Source organism: Globicephala melas, chromosome 13, assembly GCF_963455315.2.
Source record: "Globicephala melas chromosome 13, mGloMel1.2, whole genome shotgun sequence".
NCBI classification, from domain to species: Eukaryota; Metazoa; Chordata; class Mammalia; order Artiodactyla; family Delphinidae; genus Globicephala; species Globicephala melas.
In genome coordinates this window covers 72323917-72336845 of record NC_083326.1, presented here as the reverse complement: position 1 = coordinate 72336845, position 12929 = coordinate 72323917, and the positions used below count along the sequence as shown (strand labels likewise).

Below are 12929 nucleotides of genomic sequence, written 5' to 3'. Positions count from 1 at the left end.
TCCCACCTGTCTGACACCTGTGTCCAAAGTCTTCCCAGGGACACTTCGCAGCTTTCACAACCAGCTGAAACACTCAACTTCATTGTCTCTTAACCACTCGTAACCAGCTGGCCAAGAACACACCCTCTTTGACTAGGAGCAAAGCCCTCAGGGAAAGCGAGCCGTAAAACTAGTTGAGTCTAACCTTTCCTATTTCACAAGCTATGTCTATTTCCCGTTTTGGGTCCTCAACAGTGATAACATTTAATTGACCATCTTAAAAAAAATGAATCAACCCTGTAGCTTTTATTAAAACAACAAAAAAGCTGGGTTCATGTTGGAGAAACAGTTCTTACAAAGCACCATTTCTATGCTTTCTGATTCCATCTATGGCAAACCAAATAGAAACAAGTACTTATTACTAAGGTATTTTAAAATACTAGTCTAGCAATCTGCAGGCACGTTGAACGTACGTGTACTAGCTTACGTCAGTCTGTGCTTCCTGGACGTCCACGCAGCTTGCCCCCACCTTCGGGTCTTTGCTCAAACGTCACCTTCTCAGAGAATCCTTCCTAGGCCATCTTAGCTAAAATTGAACCTCCCTCCCCAGCACATCTAACCCTTCCTGCTTTTCTCTCCATTGCACAATCCGTGCATTTTGCCCATTCACCTGTTTGTGGTTGGTCTCTCCATGCTAGAACTTAAAGCCTCTGAGTGCAGCCGTTTTGACCTGTTTCGTCCACTGCCGTGTCCCAAAGCACAAGGCAGAATCCTGGCACAAAGTAAGCATTCAATAGGTATTTGTTGAACGGATAGAGTCTGAATGCTTGCCACGCACCAGGTATAGTTCTAAGCCCTCTGCATGTATTATCTCACTTAATTTGTCCTTACAGCTCCTCTCTGAGGTAAGTGCTGTTATCACTGGACCCACTGAAAGACGATGAAATTGGAGCTCAGAGAGGTGAAGACACCTACCTAAGCTTACACAGCTAATAAGCAGTAGGGCTGGGATTTGAATCGAGATGGTGCCCATGTTCCTGGCGACTACAGTCACCACCCATCAATGTCCCTGCTGTGCTTCAGAATCGTGGGTTCACACACCAGTTAGTTGTCGGGGAGGCAGGAGGAGGAAGGGGACCGGTAATTCTCATTAACAGGGAGGCAAACCGTAGTACAGATGATCCTGAATGGAAGGCAAGGCAGGGAAGTCATTTCTCACTGGCCTTCAGAATTTGTTAGAGACGTTGATGTTTGAAGTGGAACAATCGTGGATTCGAGGACCCTGACGTTCTCAGAAGTCACGATAGTTCAAAACAAGGTCACAGGCCCACCTCACAGAGCCTCAACTCAGAATCCATGGATATTCTCTATAAAGCCTTCCTTTAAGTCTTCTGGCTCCCTGCTCAGTGCTAAGCATGAAAGCAGCCCCTCCCCCAAGTGCCTAAACCAGGTCCCCAGTTCCCTGGCTCACCCTGCCATGTCTATCGAAGAGAGACACGCATGCTTTCATGATAAAAGGTCTTTCCTTGTGATCTCCTGATGGGCTATAATTTAGGTCTGTGAATCTGAACAAGAGAGGGAAGCTCGGCCTAAAGCCTGGAGCAAACATTCAGCAAAAAAGTTCAACTCGCATTCTTCAATAATCCAGTGGATTTCACTCTTAACCCTTTGTAAGCCTGGGGAAAAGATCTTCCGGGTATTGTAAATACCATTGAATGGGCCCCAAGTCAATGTTAATTTTCTCACCAGAATGGAAATGATTCCCTTGTGTCTCTCTTCTACCAAGTCACAGATGATCTTGTTGTTGAAATACTGAATTGGCTCCCACTAAAATGACAAAGAGGAAAAAAATTCTCCAAGAAGGATTAAGATGAACATCAAATATAATTCTTTTAAACTGATTTTCCAACTGTTTTTCCCAAATCTGATTTTTATCTCTAACATTTCAAAAAGAATACTTGCTGAATATCAAAATAACTTCCCACAAAATAAGCAGAGAAGGAGTGAAAAATAATCCTTAGTACTAATCCGGAAAAATCTCCAATGAAATAATATTTCTCAAGTAAATGTCTTTTGCTAGGTTAAGAAATCAAATGAGGAGAAAACATCGAAACATTTACCTCTATACCTTCCATTTCATATTCTGCCTGTTCCGCTTTTAGGGTTCTCTCAATTAATAGTTGCTGGAGTTTCTCATTGCAGTAATTTATACAGAACTGTTCAAAACTAGAGGTGCAAAAGATTTAAGTAACTAAAGCTACGTGAGTAGACCAAGTTTTAAAAAATTGCTTTTACTTATTTTTAAGGATGCTTTTCCATACAGAAAAACCAAAGCCCTTATTAAACAAATAATTTACTAAATAGATCAGAAGAGTCAAGCTAAAAGACATTTGCATTTTTTATAGTTCTTCCGGTTCTAGAAAAGTCTATTAGGTAGGGGCTATGCAAATCTGGAGAATTTCTAGAAATAGGAAAATGAATTCCAATAACATCAGAGATGCCATAAACCAGACTCAGACCTTAAAGAAAAACAAAGAACCAGTGGGTAACAACGAACTCACCCATTCTTGTCAAAGACTTCAAACCCATAGATATCCAGCAATCCAATCACCGTTTTCCCAGTGTAATCCTAGTCAATGTAACACACACCATTAATCGTTAAGGTTGTTTACTCTGTGACCCTCAAAACCTGGTAGCTGTCCCCGAATCTGGGACTTGGCTATAAATCTCATGCCTTCTCTCTCCAGCAATGGCTCACAGAAGAATTTTAGGGTAGAAATAATTTTCCCAGACTGCCTCTTCCTGCCTGCAGCCTCCCCAGATCCCATCCCAGCTTCCTTATCCATCACCGGAGCAGTGAAACCTTCATCTTCTGATTCACTTCCTTGCTTCAGCCCTCTTCAGCCTCCCAATCCCACATTCAATCCAAAAAAAAAGAAGAAGAAGAAGAAAGAGATAGAGAAAGAGGGAGAGAAAAGAAGAGGAAGAGAAAAAAAAAAAGAGAAAGAAAACAAGGAAGGAAGGGAGAGAGGGAGGGAAGGAAAGAAGGAAGCTATAAACAGCACGAAGGAGACGTTTATCCAGGAGAGAAGGCAGATACTTTGGATATCATTTTCAACAGAGGACCGAGTGTTGTCCCGCAAGGATGGCTATTTAAAGAGAGCATGCCTTTTTTTTTTTTTATTAAGGGACACAATTTAACGTTGTATATGATGGACTGAGTCAATGTATCCAAATCTGTCCTTTGCATGCTTCCTCCGTGAGTCTCACCACATCTGTGTACCCCGTTGCCCTCATATCATCATTTCCTTAATTTCCAGCTTTGAGTAAACTCCCTTTTTTATTTAAATAACTCCACTTAAAAAGGAAACATGCCCATGGGGTAAATTCAAAGGAGTCAGCCTGTTTTTTCTTATACACATTAAAATATACTGTTAAAAGGAAAAGCTTCTGTGTATACTTAAAGCCACCTGGCATACTTGCAATGCTGTGTGTCCCACACTTGGGGACACCCAGCCAAGATCATTCAGCATGCATTTTTGTGAGCCTACTGTGTGCTAGACACTGGAAATGTAGACGTGAAAAGACACCATCCCTGCCCACCAGGAGCGTACAGTCAATTCTCACAAATTCTTTAAAGAGGTTGGTTATAAAACATTACCATGTTAGTGAGCACATGACCCAATGTGTGTGGACCAACCTTGTTCACTAAGGAGGAATTGATTTTGTTGACCAGCCAAGTAAACGTTCGTCCGTAAACGGCCTTTGCCATTGCATCTCTAGCGTAGGCAGAGAGTTCTAGCGTCAGTGGGCATATCACCTGAGAAGAACGACAGGTACATCTTTACAGAGGTTAAAATAATTAAAAGGCCTCCTGAGTGTTCAACCTAGGCTTTAAAGATGACTAGGGAAGGATACTTGCTGGGGAAAGATGCGCCTCCCGCCTGTGCTGTTTATGCTATTTCTTGAGCGCCAGGCCCTGTGCTGATACATAGACATGACTAAGACAAACAGTTCCAGCCTTTGTGGGCTCACGTTTGGCAGGGGGACATTCAATAAGTCACACAAAGAAGCGTCATGTTGCTCTCAAGCTGAGAGTGACAAGTGCTATAAGGAGATACATATGGTGCTTCAGGGTAGGGGTGGGATGAGCAGGGAAAGGACTCTGAAGAAATGATCCCTGGGAACTGAAGGATAAGGCTGGGTTAACTACAAGAAGCATAGGGAAAAGTGTTCCAGCAGAGGGAACAGCATATGCAAAGACTCTGTGGAGGGAAGGCAGGGCGAGTGTGAGGCACAGAGAGCTTGTGATGGTGGGATGTTGGGGGATGGGGAAGTTAAGGCAGGAGATGCTGCCAGAAGCTGGACCACACAGGACCTGGTGGGCAGGATTCAGGAGTCTGGCCTCCCCTAGGGCCACCATCCTGCTGGCAGCAGTGGTGGGAAGGGCAGGTACATTTCCACCTAGAGCCATTTTTACCTCCTCCGTTTTGGCTTCAATCTTTCTATGGGTGAGAGCTTCCAGAAGGTCCCATGGGTTGACCCCTAGGAGCTGAATAAATGGAAATCAAAATGCCATTCAGTAACCCAACTTTACTCACTAATAAAGAGTTTCCAGGTCCAGGTGTACCTGCCCTACTAACTGTGCTTTAATGCAAAACAGATCATATTTGGTCTTTCAACCAACTGGCTTTTACCCGCTCCCTCATCTACCCCCACGCTCTTTAAACCTCCTAACCAGTGTCAGCTGGGAGAACACGATGTGAGCCGTTTGGGACGTGGGCATCCGGCTGCCTCACTCCCCTCCCCGGCCTCTCCATCTCTGAGAGTGTCTGCTCCCCCCGCACCGGGGCTCTCCCAAACTGGACCGTCACCTTGGCAATCCATTTGATCTCGTGGGTGTCTGGTATGCAGGCACAGCCCTGCTGGTTCGCTTCAAAACAGATGTTCCCCAGGTGTAGGACACTGGCAATAATTCCATAGAGATTCTAGGAATGTGGGAAGTGGTGAGGAGGACAGGGAGAGAAGACGGTGGCTGCCTAATTGATAAATGTCATCAGGGGAGATACCCGAGGGAGAACTCCCCGCCCCTGAATTCCAGCCTGGAGCTCACAGAACGAATGGAGTCTCCTCCTTCCCCAGATATTAAGGGAAGCCGGGAAAGAGCCTCTGCGGAGGGCAGGATGATGCCTCACTCATCTCCAGCACAAGACACTGCTATTTTGATATCACCCTGTGCCTCCCCACCAATCTAATGTTCAAATGTCATGATCCCAGATATATGTGTGTATATATATATACACACATATGTGTATATATACATACATATATATATTTTTAAAAATTATATCCTGGTCCTTGAAAGATCAATAGTTTAACAACCCACCCACCCCCACCCAGAAAACAAGGACAAAAAGATGTAAAAACAAACTGTTTATAAATCCTACAATTTGGTCCAGTTTGTTCCAATATAGAAGCATAAATAAATGATATTCCTAGCACTCTAGGGGATTAAATATTTGAGATTGGGTTTAAGGGGAAGAGGAAACATGACCACCTGCTGGCACTCAGCACTGGGAAAATTCAGGGCTGCTGGATGAAATGCAGAATGCCCAGTTAACATTTGAATTTCAAGTAAGCAATGACTGATTTTTTTTTCTTTTTTTTAATTGGAGTAAAATTGCTTTACAATGTTGTGTTAGTTTCTGCTGTACAATGAAATGAATCAGCTATATGTATACATATATCCCCTCCCTCTTGAACCTCCCTCCCCCCACCATCCCCCACCCATCTAGGTCATTACAGAGCACCGAGCTGAGCCCCCTGTGCTATACAGCAGGTTCCCACGAGCTATCTATTTTACACATGGTCGTGTATTTATGAGCAATGACTGATTTTTAGTATGAAGTTTGTCCCATGCAATGTTGGGACATACTTCTACTAAAAAATTAGTCAGTGTTTATCTGAAATGCAAATGTACCTAAGTGTCCTATGTTTTTATCTGCTGAATCTGGCAACCCTACCGTGTAATCACCAAGAAACCAGGATGGTTTCCTCAATCCCAGACCTGACTACTGGCATCTCTGCCCTCGGGGGGCTCATACCTCAAGATCATCTTCAGTAAAATCGATGACAGAAAAGGCATTGGAAACAGTTTTCCAGTCGTTCTTGTCATTAATAGACGACTCTTTGGCACAGTGGCCCTGTTGACACAGAATTGGGTCGCTTAACAGCATTTTTATAAGGACAGTTAGGTTTATAAACACTCCTAATCAAAATGATTTTCTCTACAAGCACAAAAAAGCTAGTTCTATAATGTTCTGAGCTGTGAAAAAAATGGATTTTATTCTAACTGTTTAGCACCTGACGATTTGCCAACTGCTGCTTTTTTCAAATTTATTTGTAATTTTGTTTAAAAATCTGTCTGGGAGGGCTTCCCTGGTGGCGCAGTGGTTGAGAGTCCGCCTGCCGATGCAGGGGACGCGGGTTCGTGCCCCGGTCCGGGAAGATCCCACATGCCGCGGAGCGGCTGGGCCCGTGAGCCATGGCCGCTGGGCCTGCGCGTCCGGAGCCTGTGCTCCACAACAGAAGAGGCCACAGCAATGAGAGGCCCCCGTACCGCAAAAAAAAAAAAAAAAAAAAAAAAAAAAAAAAATCTGTCTGGGAAAACTTTCAAAGTTACATATTAGTGGTATATCTTTAGTGTGTTTTTAAAAATAGGTTTTCTTGCCATTTTTGCTGAATACATTGGAAACACTTGTCTCAATAGATATCTGCTGAAACATACAGGAAAATGACAGTGTTTAAATTCTGAAAATAATCTTGACACACTTAGCAACCAACATCAGAAACTTCACTGCAGGATTTCCTTCACTCAAGGAAATAAAAGTTCGGCATCTAGAGAAACACAGATTCTACAGGAAGTGTAATAAGACTTTTCCCATTAACTCTAGAGGCTGTGTTTTAAACCAGTAACAGACTACCAGTATCACAATTTAAAGAGAAAACCTTCTAGATGAGGGTTTGTTGTCGTTGTTTTGCTTTTGTAGTGCCGAGTATTCCTAGTTTCCTGATTATCTGAAGATTGGTTACCTTAAAAGAGTTCCTTGTTGCGTGGGGAAAACAAAGGTGTCATACCACGAAAACATTCACCAGTGAACTGGCCAGTGTTAAATCTGCAACCTCCCAAATATCCCTGCCCACACAACTAGCAACATCTGCTCTTGCCTCTCCAAGGGCAGGGCTAGTCTAAGTCAGCCCTCAGAGGACACCTAGGGGTTTGGAAGCAGTGCAAATACACTACAAAGCAGTCACAAAGTTTGCCAAAGTTACAGGAGAATATGAAATCGATCAAAATAACACTGGTGAATTGCTTGAGCCATTTCCAAAGCCACTGTGGCATGAGGATCTTGCCAAATTAATCGGGCCAGAAAAAATCTGCAAGGATAGAGGCATGATACATTCCCAAAGAGAGTGATTTGATAATCGAATGGTTAGGAGAAGCCCTACATAAATGAAGCCCTCTTAAATGGATGAAATCCATCCTTAATGGATGAAGTCCTCAAAGAGTGTAACAAATTGATCCTCTGATCATGTTATGAAAAGCCAAAGGTGGTGCTCCCGTACAGCTCTGTTGGAAAAATGAGGTCCTCAAAAAGAAAAATTCAAGTTTGATTTATTCTTTGCTCTAAGAATTAGTACAGGGCTTCCCTGGTGGCGCAGTGGTTGAGAGTCCGCCTGCCAATGCAGGGGACGCGGGTTCGTGCCCCGGTCCGGGAAGATCCCACATGCCGCGGAGCGGCTGGGCCCGTGAGCCATGGCTGCTGGGCCTGCGCGTCCGGAGCCTGTGCTCTGCAACGGGAGAGGCCACAACAGTGAGAGGCCCACGTACCGCAAAAAAAAAAAAAAAAAAAAAAAGAATTAGTACAAAGTTTGTTAAGTATAAAATGAGATTATGAGATTCTTTTATCTTCCTGATTTAGCTGCATTTTTCAAAATAAATTTCCATCAAGTCGTCTTTTCCTCCATGACTTACTATGATACGCTGGTCTTCATTTTACAATATTCACTTTACAAGACATGGCTCTCTTTCTTAAATGATGTCCCTGCTTTGTACTCTACCAAGTGACCTCCTTTCAAGCCAGGCCCAGAGAGAAGAGAAAAATCCAAAAACCTTGGGGCAAAAAGGTGCTAGTGACATCAAACACTGAGAGGTGCTAGACATCCTGAGCATCCCACACCCTAGTGCTGGTTGCAAAAAAATTAGTGCTGGGAAGTTAAATTCTGGAAGCCACTTTGTACAACACTACATCCTAGGATTGCTCATAGAAATGGTCTGAACTATTTCCGTAAGGGAGGATGTTCATTCATTTCGCAGAAAACAGTTCTCGGGATGGAAGGCAGGAAGGTGCAAAAAAAGTCTTTTCCAAACTAGTTCTGAAAGCAGAATGAAGTACCATAGGGTTGTGGACTCAGATAGACAGTGTGTTTCTATCACACTAGACCAGAAGTTCTCACCGCAGCTGTGCATTAGAATACCCAGGGGATTCCCTGAATGACATTTAATCACCAAGGAATGTTTAAAACAACCCTGATGGAAAATATTTCTACAGTGGAAAGATCTGTCACCACCTTCACCTAGTGATCAAATTCGCATCACTAACAGTGAAGCAATGGACAACATGTGTCTGCTGAGATGATGCAGGATGCCTACGCAGAGCATCTATGCAGTGTCCTTACCAAAAATATTTAATCTCAATCTACTGCTCTAGCATCTTCACACTGTTAATTTTATGAAAAGAAGTAAGAGTCTAGATTGAAAGAAACATAATAACCGATGCATGATTTTATCTTAGTTGGAAGAAACTGCTATAGATAGTATTTTGAGGACAATGGAAAATTTGACTACGGACTAGTTAGATGATATAAGGAAATTATTGTTAATGTTTAAGGTTCAATATGGCAGCACGGCATAAGAAAATACTCTTCTTTTTAGAAGCTACATGCTGAATTATTTGTGATGGAAGTGCTATAAAATCGCAAATGGCTTTAAAACGGTTCAGCAGCAGTTAGATGACAGAACAGATATAGCAAAGTAGTAATAATTTTTTAATGTGAGTGAGGCATGTAATGATCTTGATCCAACTTTTCTGAAAACTGAAAATGTTTATAATAAAAAAATTATAAGAAAAAAAAAATAACACCACCCTGATGTCCAGGTCTTGCTCTAGACCAATTAAATATGAATCTCTGGAAAGTAGAGCCCAGGCATTTGTGTGTTTCAAAAGCTCCTTGGGTGATTCTAGCTTCAGTCAGGGCTGAGAACCACTCACCGAGATATTGGTTACTTTACCAAGATGATACACCTGCCAGGTGTAAAAGGAGGGGTCAAGAAACCAATCAGTAGAATACTTCCACAATGGTAATAAGAAAGTTATTGAACACCCCACAGAAGTCCCCCAAACACCCCTGATCCCGCCCTCCAAAGGGCCACCAGAACCGGTGCTGGTTTTTCCAACCTGTGAGAGGTATTTATACAGCTGGGGATCTCGCTCAAGTCCCAGGTAAGCAAGGAGCTCCTCTTCTCCACCCTCTAGCAGCTGGTAGAAGATGTGGAAATTCCGCTCACCCTGATTTTGATAGACGACTCGAGACTTTTCTATCAAGTAACTGATGATATGCCCGCCTACAGGAATGCCCTTCAAAAGAGAACAAAAAATTCGGGGAAAAACCCCCCCCAATAATCAAACCACTCTCTTACTGGTGTCTTCTGATGAACTGAAATTCTGAATTTGAATCAAGTCTGATCTAACAATCTTCTAGGATTAGTGTTTTCTGGGTTCCGTTTCAAAAAGAGTTTTGCCTACGCCCACGGTCATGAAGATATTTTCTGTGTTTTCGTCTAGAAGCAACTGTTTTACCATTCACGTTTAGGACTATGATCTATCATTATCAATTTTTGTATATGGGGTGAAGTTGAGGCCAAAGATCTCTTTATCCTCCATATGGATTTCCAGTTGACCAGCACCATTTATTGGAAAGACAATTCTATGTATACTGAATCACAGTGATGCTTTGGTCATAAGTCTGGTGACCATATACGTGAGTGGGGTGGGGGGAGGGGTCTTTCTCAACTCTCTTCTGGTCCATCAGCCTCTTTATATATTCTTGTGCCAACATCACACTGTCTTAATTATTGCTTTAAATAAGCTATCCAATAAAGGGTTTGTGTTCCAGGACATATATAGAACACTTGCAAATCAATAAGGGAAAAAAAAAAGAGCCCAATTAAAAATGAGCAAAAGACTTTAACATACAAGAGGGTTTTTAAATGACCAACGGGCAAAATTTCATTAAAAATCAGGGAGATACAAATTTAAACTACAGTGAGAAACCACTATACCCCACCAGAATGCCTAAAACTAAAAGGACTGACAATACCAAATGTTGGCAAAAGTGTGGAAAAACCGAAACTCTCAATTATAACATTGCTGGTAAGAACTCAGCAATGCCACCTCTGGATATATACCCAACATAAAGGAGTGTGCTTATATCTACTAAAAGAGGTACAAGAATGTTCACAGCACTATTTGCAATAGCCCCAAATTGGATATAACCCAAATGTCCAACACAGGAGAACAGATAAATGGTGATAAAAGTCGAGCAATCAAAAAATGAACAATTCCATGCAGCAACATGGTTGAATCTCACAGACATGTTGATTGAAAGAGGCCAAACACAAAAGAGAACAATTGCATAATTCCATTTTTCTGAAGTTCAAGAAGCAGCAAAATTAATCTGTGATTATAGAGGTCAGAACAGCGATCACCTTTGGGAAGGGGGGTATTGTCAGAGACAGGTAGGAGAACCTTCTAGGTGCTAGAAATTTTTATATCTTGATCTGAGTGGTGGTTACACAGGTAGATTCATATGTAAAAATTTATCAAGCTGTGTACATGACTTGTGTCCTTTTTACTATGTGTTGAATTTCAATAAAAAGTGAAAAAATATATATCGTTATTAAATTTTTTTCAAAGTCTATGCACACACCACCAGAAACCCATGTTCCAGCCTCTGGGAAACCCTGAGTCAGTCTGTCCTCATCACTACACTGAACACTCAGCCAGTTACTGTTCTCTAGCCTAAGTGTCATTTTGTCACTTGGAATTATATGTCCTTGAGAACTTTGTCTACCCCTCCTACTTGCATTAGCCTCATTTAAACTCTGTGTACAACACAACCACATTCATTCATTATGTGTTGTCTCTGGCTACTTTCATGCTACAAGAGCAGAGTTGAGTAGTTGAGACAGAGGCTGTATGGTCCATAAAGCCTAAAATATTTACTATCTGGCCCTCTCCAAATAAGTTTGCCAACCCATGTCATATAATTATGTACACATAAGCAATATATTGTTTACTTTGGAATGTTTTCAAGTTTTATAAGAAATGGCATCACACTGACACCCAGTACGTTCTCACGACCCGTCTACATTGTGCGTAGCTGGCGTTCACACGCTCTCACTGCCATAAAACATCTCATTGTGTGAGCATCCCGCAATTTGGCCGTTCTCCTGTTGATGGGCATTCAGCTCTCTCGAGATGTGTTCGTTCTTTTCCAGTCCCTTTACCACCGTGAGCAGTGCTGTTGTGGGCATGTTTGCACATCGGTAGGAATATCTCCAGGCGGGGAATGGCTCCACCTTAGATTATGTGATTTCAACATCACAAGATGATACACTGTTTTCCAAATGGGCTGTACCAATGTACTCCCCGCCAGCAATGTGTGAGAGTTCCTAATGATCCACATCTTTACCAACACTTGGTATTATCAGACTTCTTAATTTTTGCCCACATAGTAAAATATGTCATCATGGTCTTTATTTGCATTTCCTAGAACTAGCACTAATCCTGGATTTTTCAACTTTTTGAGCCAATAAATGCCCTTCCTCCCTTAAGGTGCCTTGAGATGGGTTTCCACTGCTGGCAAGTTCAGGGGTCCCCATGAAGCAGTAGTAGGAGCTTCAGTGTACCTTAAAGTCAAACTGTATGTCCATGTATTTTCCAAATCTGCTGGAGTTGTCATTCCGGAGCGTTTTGGCATTTCCAAAAGCCTTGGAATACAAAGGGAGGGGAGACCGAACCAAATTGTCATTCACTGCCATTTAAGTCATTCAGTGTCATTTAACGTGTCACTCAATGACATTAAGTGTCATTCAGTGCCGTTTAAGTCATTCGCCATGCTCGTCGAATCCCTGACCCTAACTGACATGCTCACTGGAGGAGGGGAGGGGGAACCAGGAATGAAAGCCATACTTTATCTTCTAAGAAGGAATCACTATTTACAGAGGATTTGATGCCAAATATTGGGGCTGGACCCACAGAAAAGAAGGGAAAAATATCTTCTCCCTAGAGTCCAATCTAGGAATAGATTAGAACTGGCCTAAGGAGAGGCAGATAGGACCCTAGGCCCTTGCTGTTCTAGAAGGGCACAGTTATTGGCCCCCGTCACCAGACACCTTCCTATATCAAAGATGTCAACTGTTCAGCCCAAAGGTCTACTGGGAAAATCCCTTCAACCATAAACACCTTTTACGCAAAGAGCAACCAAAACACAGGAGAAAATAACGTGTTCAAAATCATCCAGCAAGTCAGTGAATTGCAATAGTAGAAATAATAATCATCAAAAAGATTTTAATTAAACAATAAAAATATTAATGAATAATAAGAGTATTATTTTAGTGCTTACTAATTCTGCTGTGTGGTTTTTATGCATTCATCTTGTTTAATCCTCAAAACCTCTTTAAGAGGTAGGTACTATGAGTAGACCCATTCTCCAGATGGGGAGTGACTGCAGAAGCTTGCTGGTGCATGACTGCCCCAGCGTTAGTCTCCAGGCCTGCTGGACTTCAAGGTCACGCCCTTCAACCACAATACTACCCATGTGATCCA

The 12929-nt window shown here is 42.3% G+C and overlaps 1 protein-coding gene across 4 annotated transcripts in view; it reads right to left on the bottom strand.

The window, feature by feature from the left end:
• MYO1H (myosin IH) overlaps positions 1–12929 on the bottom strand; it is a 143921-nt gene that overhangs the window by 28989 nt on the left and 102003 nt on the right. For all 4 annotated transcript variants that reach the window (XM_060310194.1, XM_030860621.2, XM_060310195.1 and 1 more), the window contains exons 5-13: positions 12011–12091; positions 9498–9677; positions 6084–6182; positions 4854–4967; positions 4460–4531; positions 3680–3799; positions 2541–2608; positions 2100–2205; positions 1726–1806 (exon numbers count right to left, since the gene is read on the bottom strand). In XM_060310194.1, the coding sequence (XP_060166177.1) occupies positions 1726–1806; positions 2100–2205; positions 2541–2608; positions 3680–3799; positions 4460–4531; positions 4854–4967; positions 6084–6182; positions 9498–9677; positions 12011–12091 (921 nt within the window). The remainder of the gene's footprint in view (positions 1–1725; positions 1807–2099; positions 2206–2540; positions 2609–3679; positions 3800–4459; positions 4532–4853; positions 4968–6083; positions 6183–9497; positions 9678–12010; positions 12092–12929) is intronic.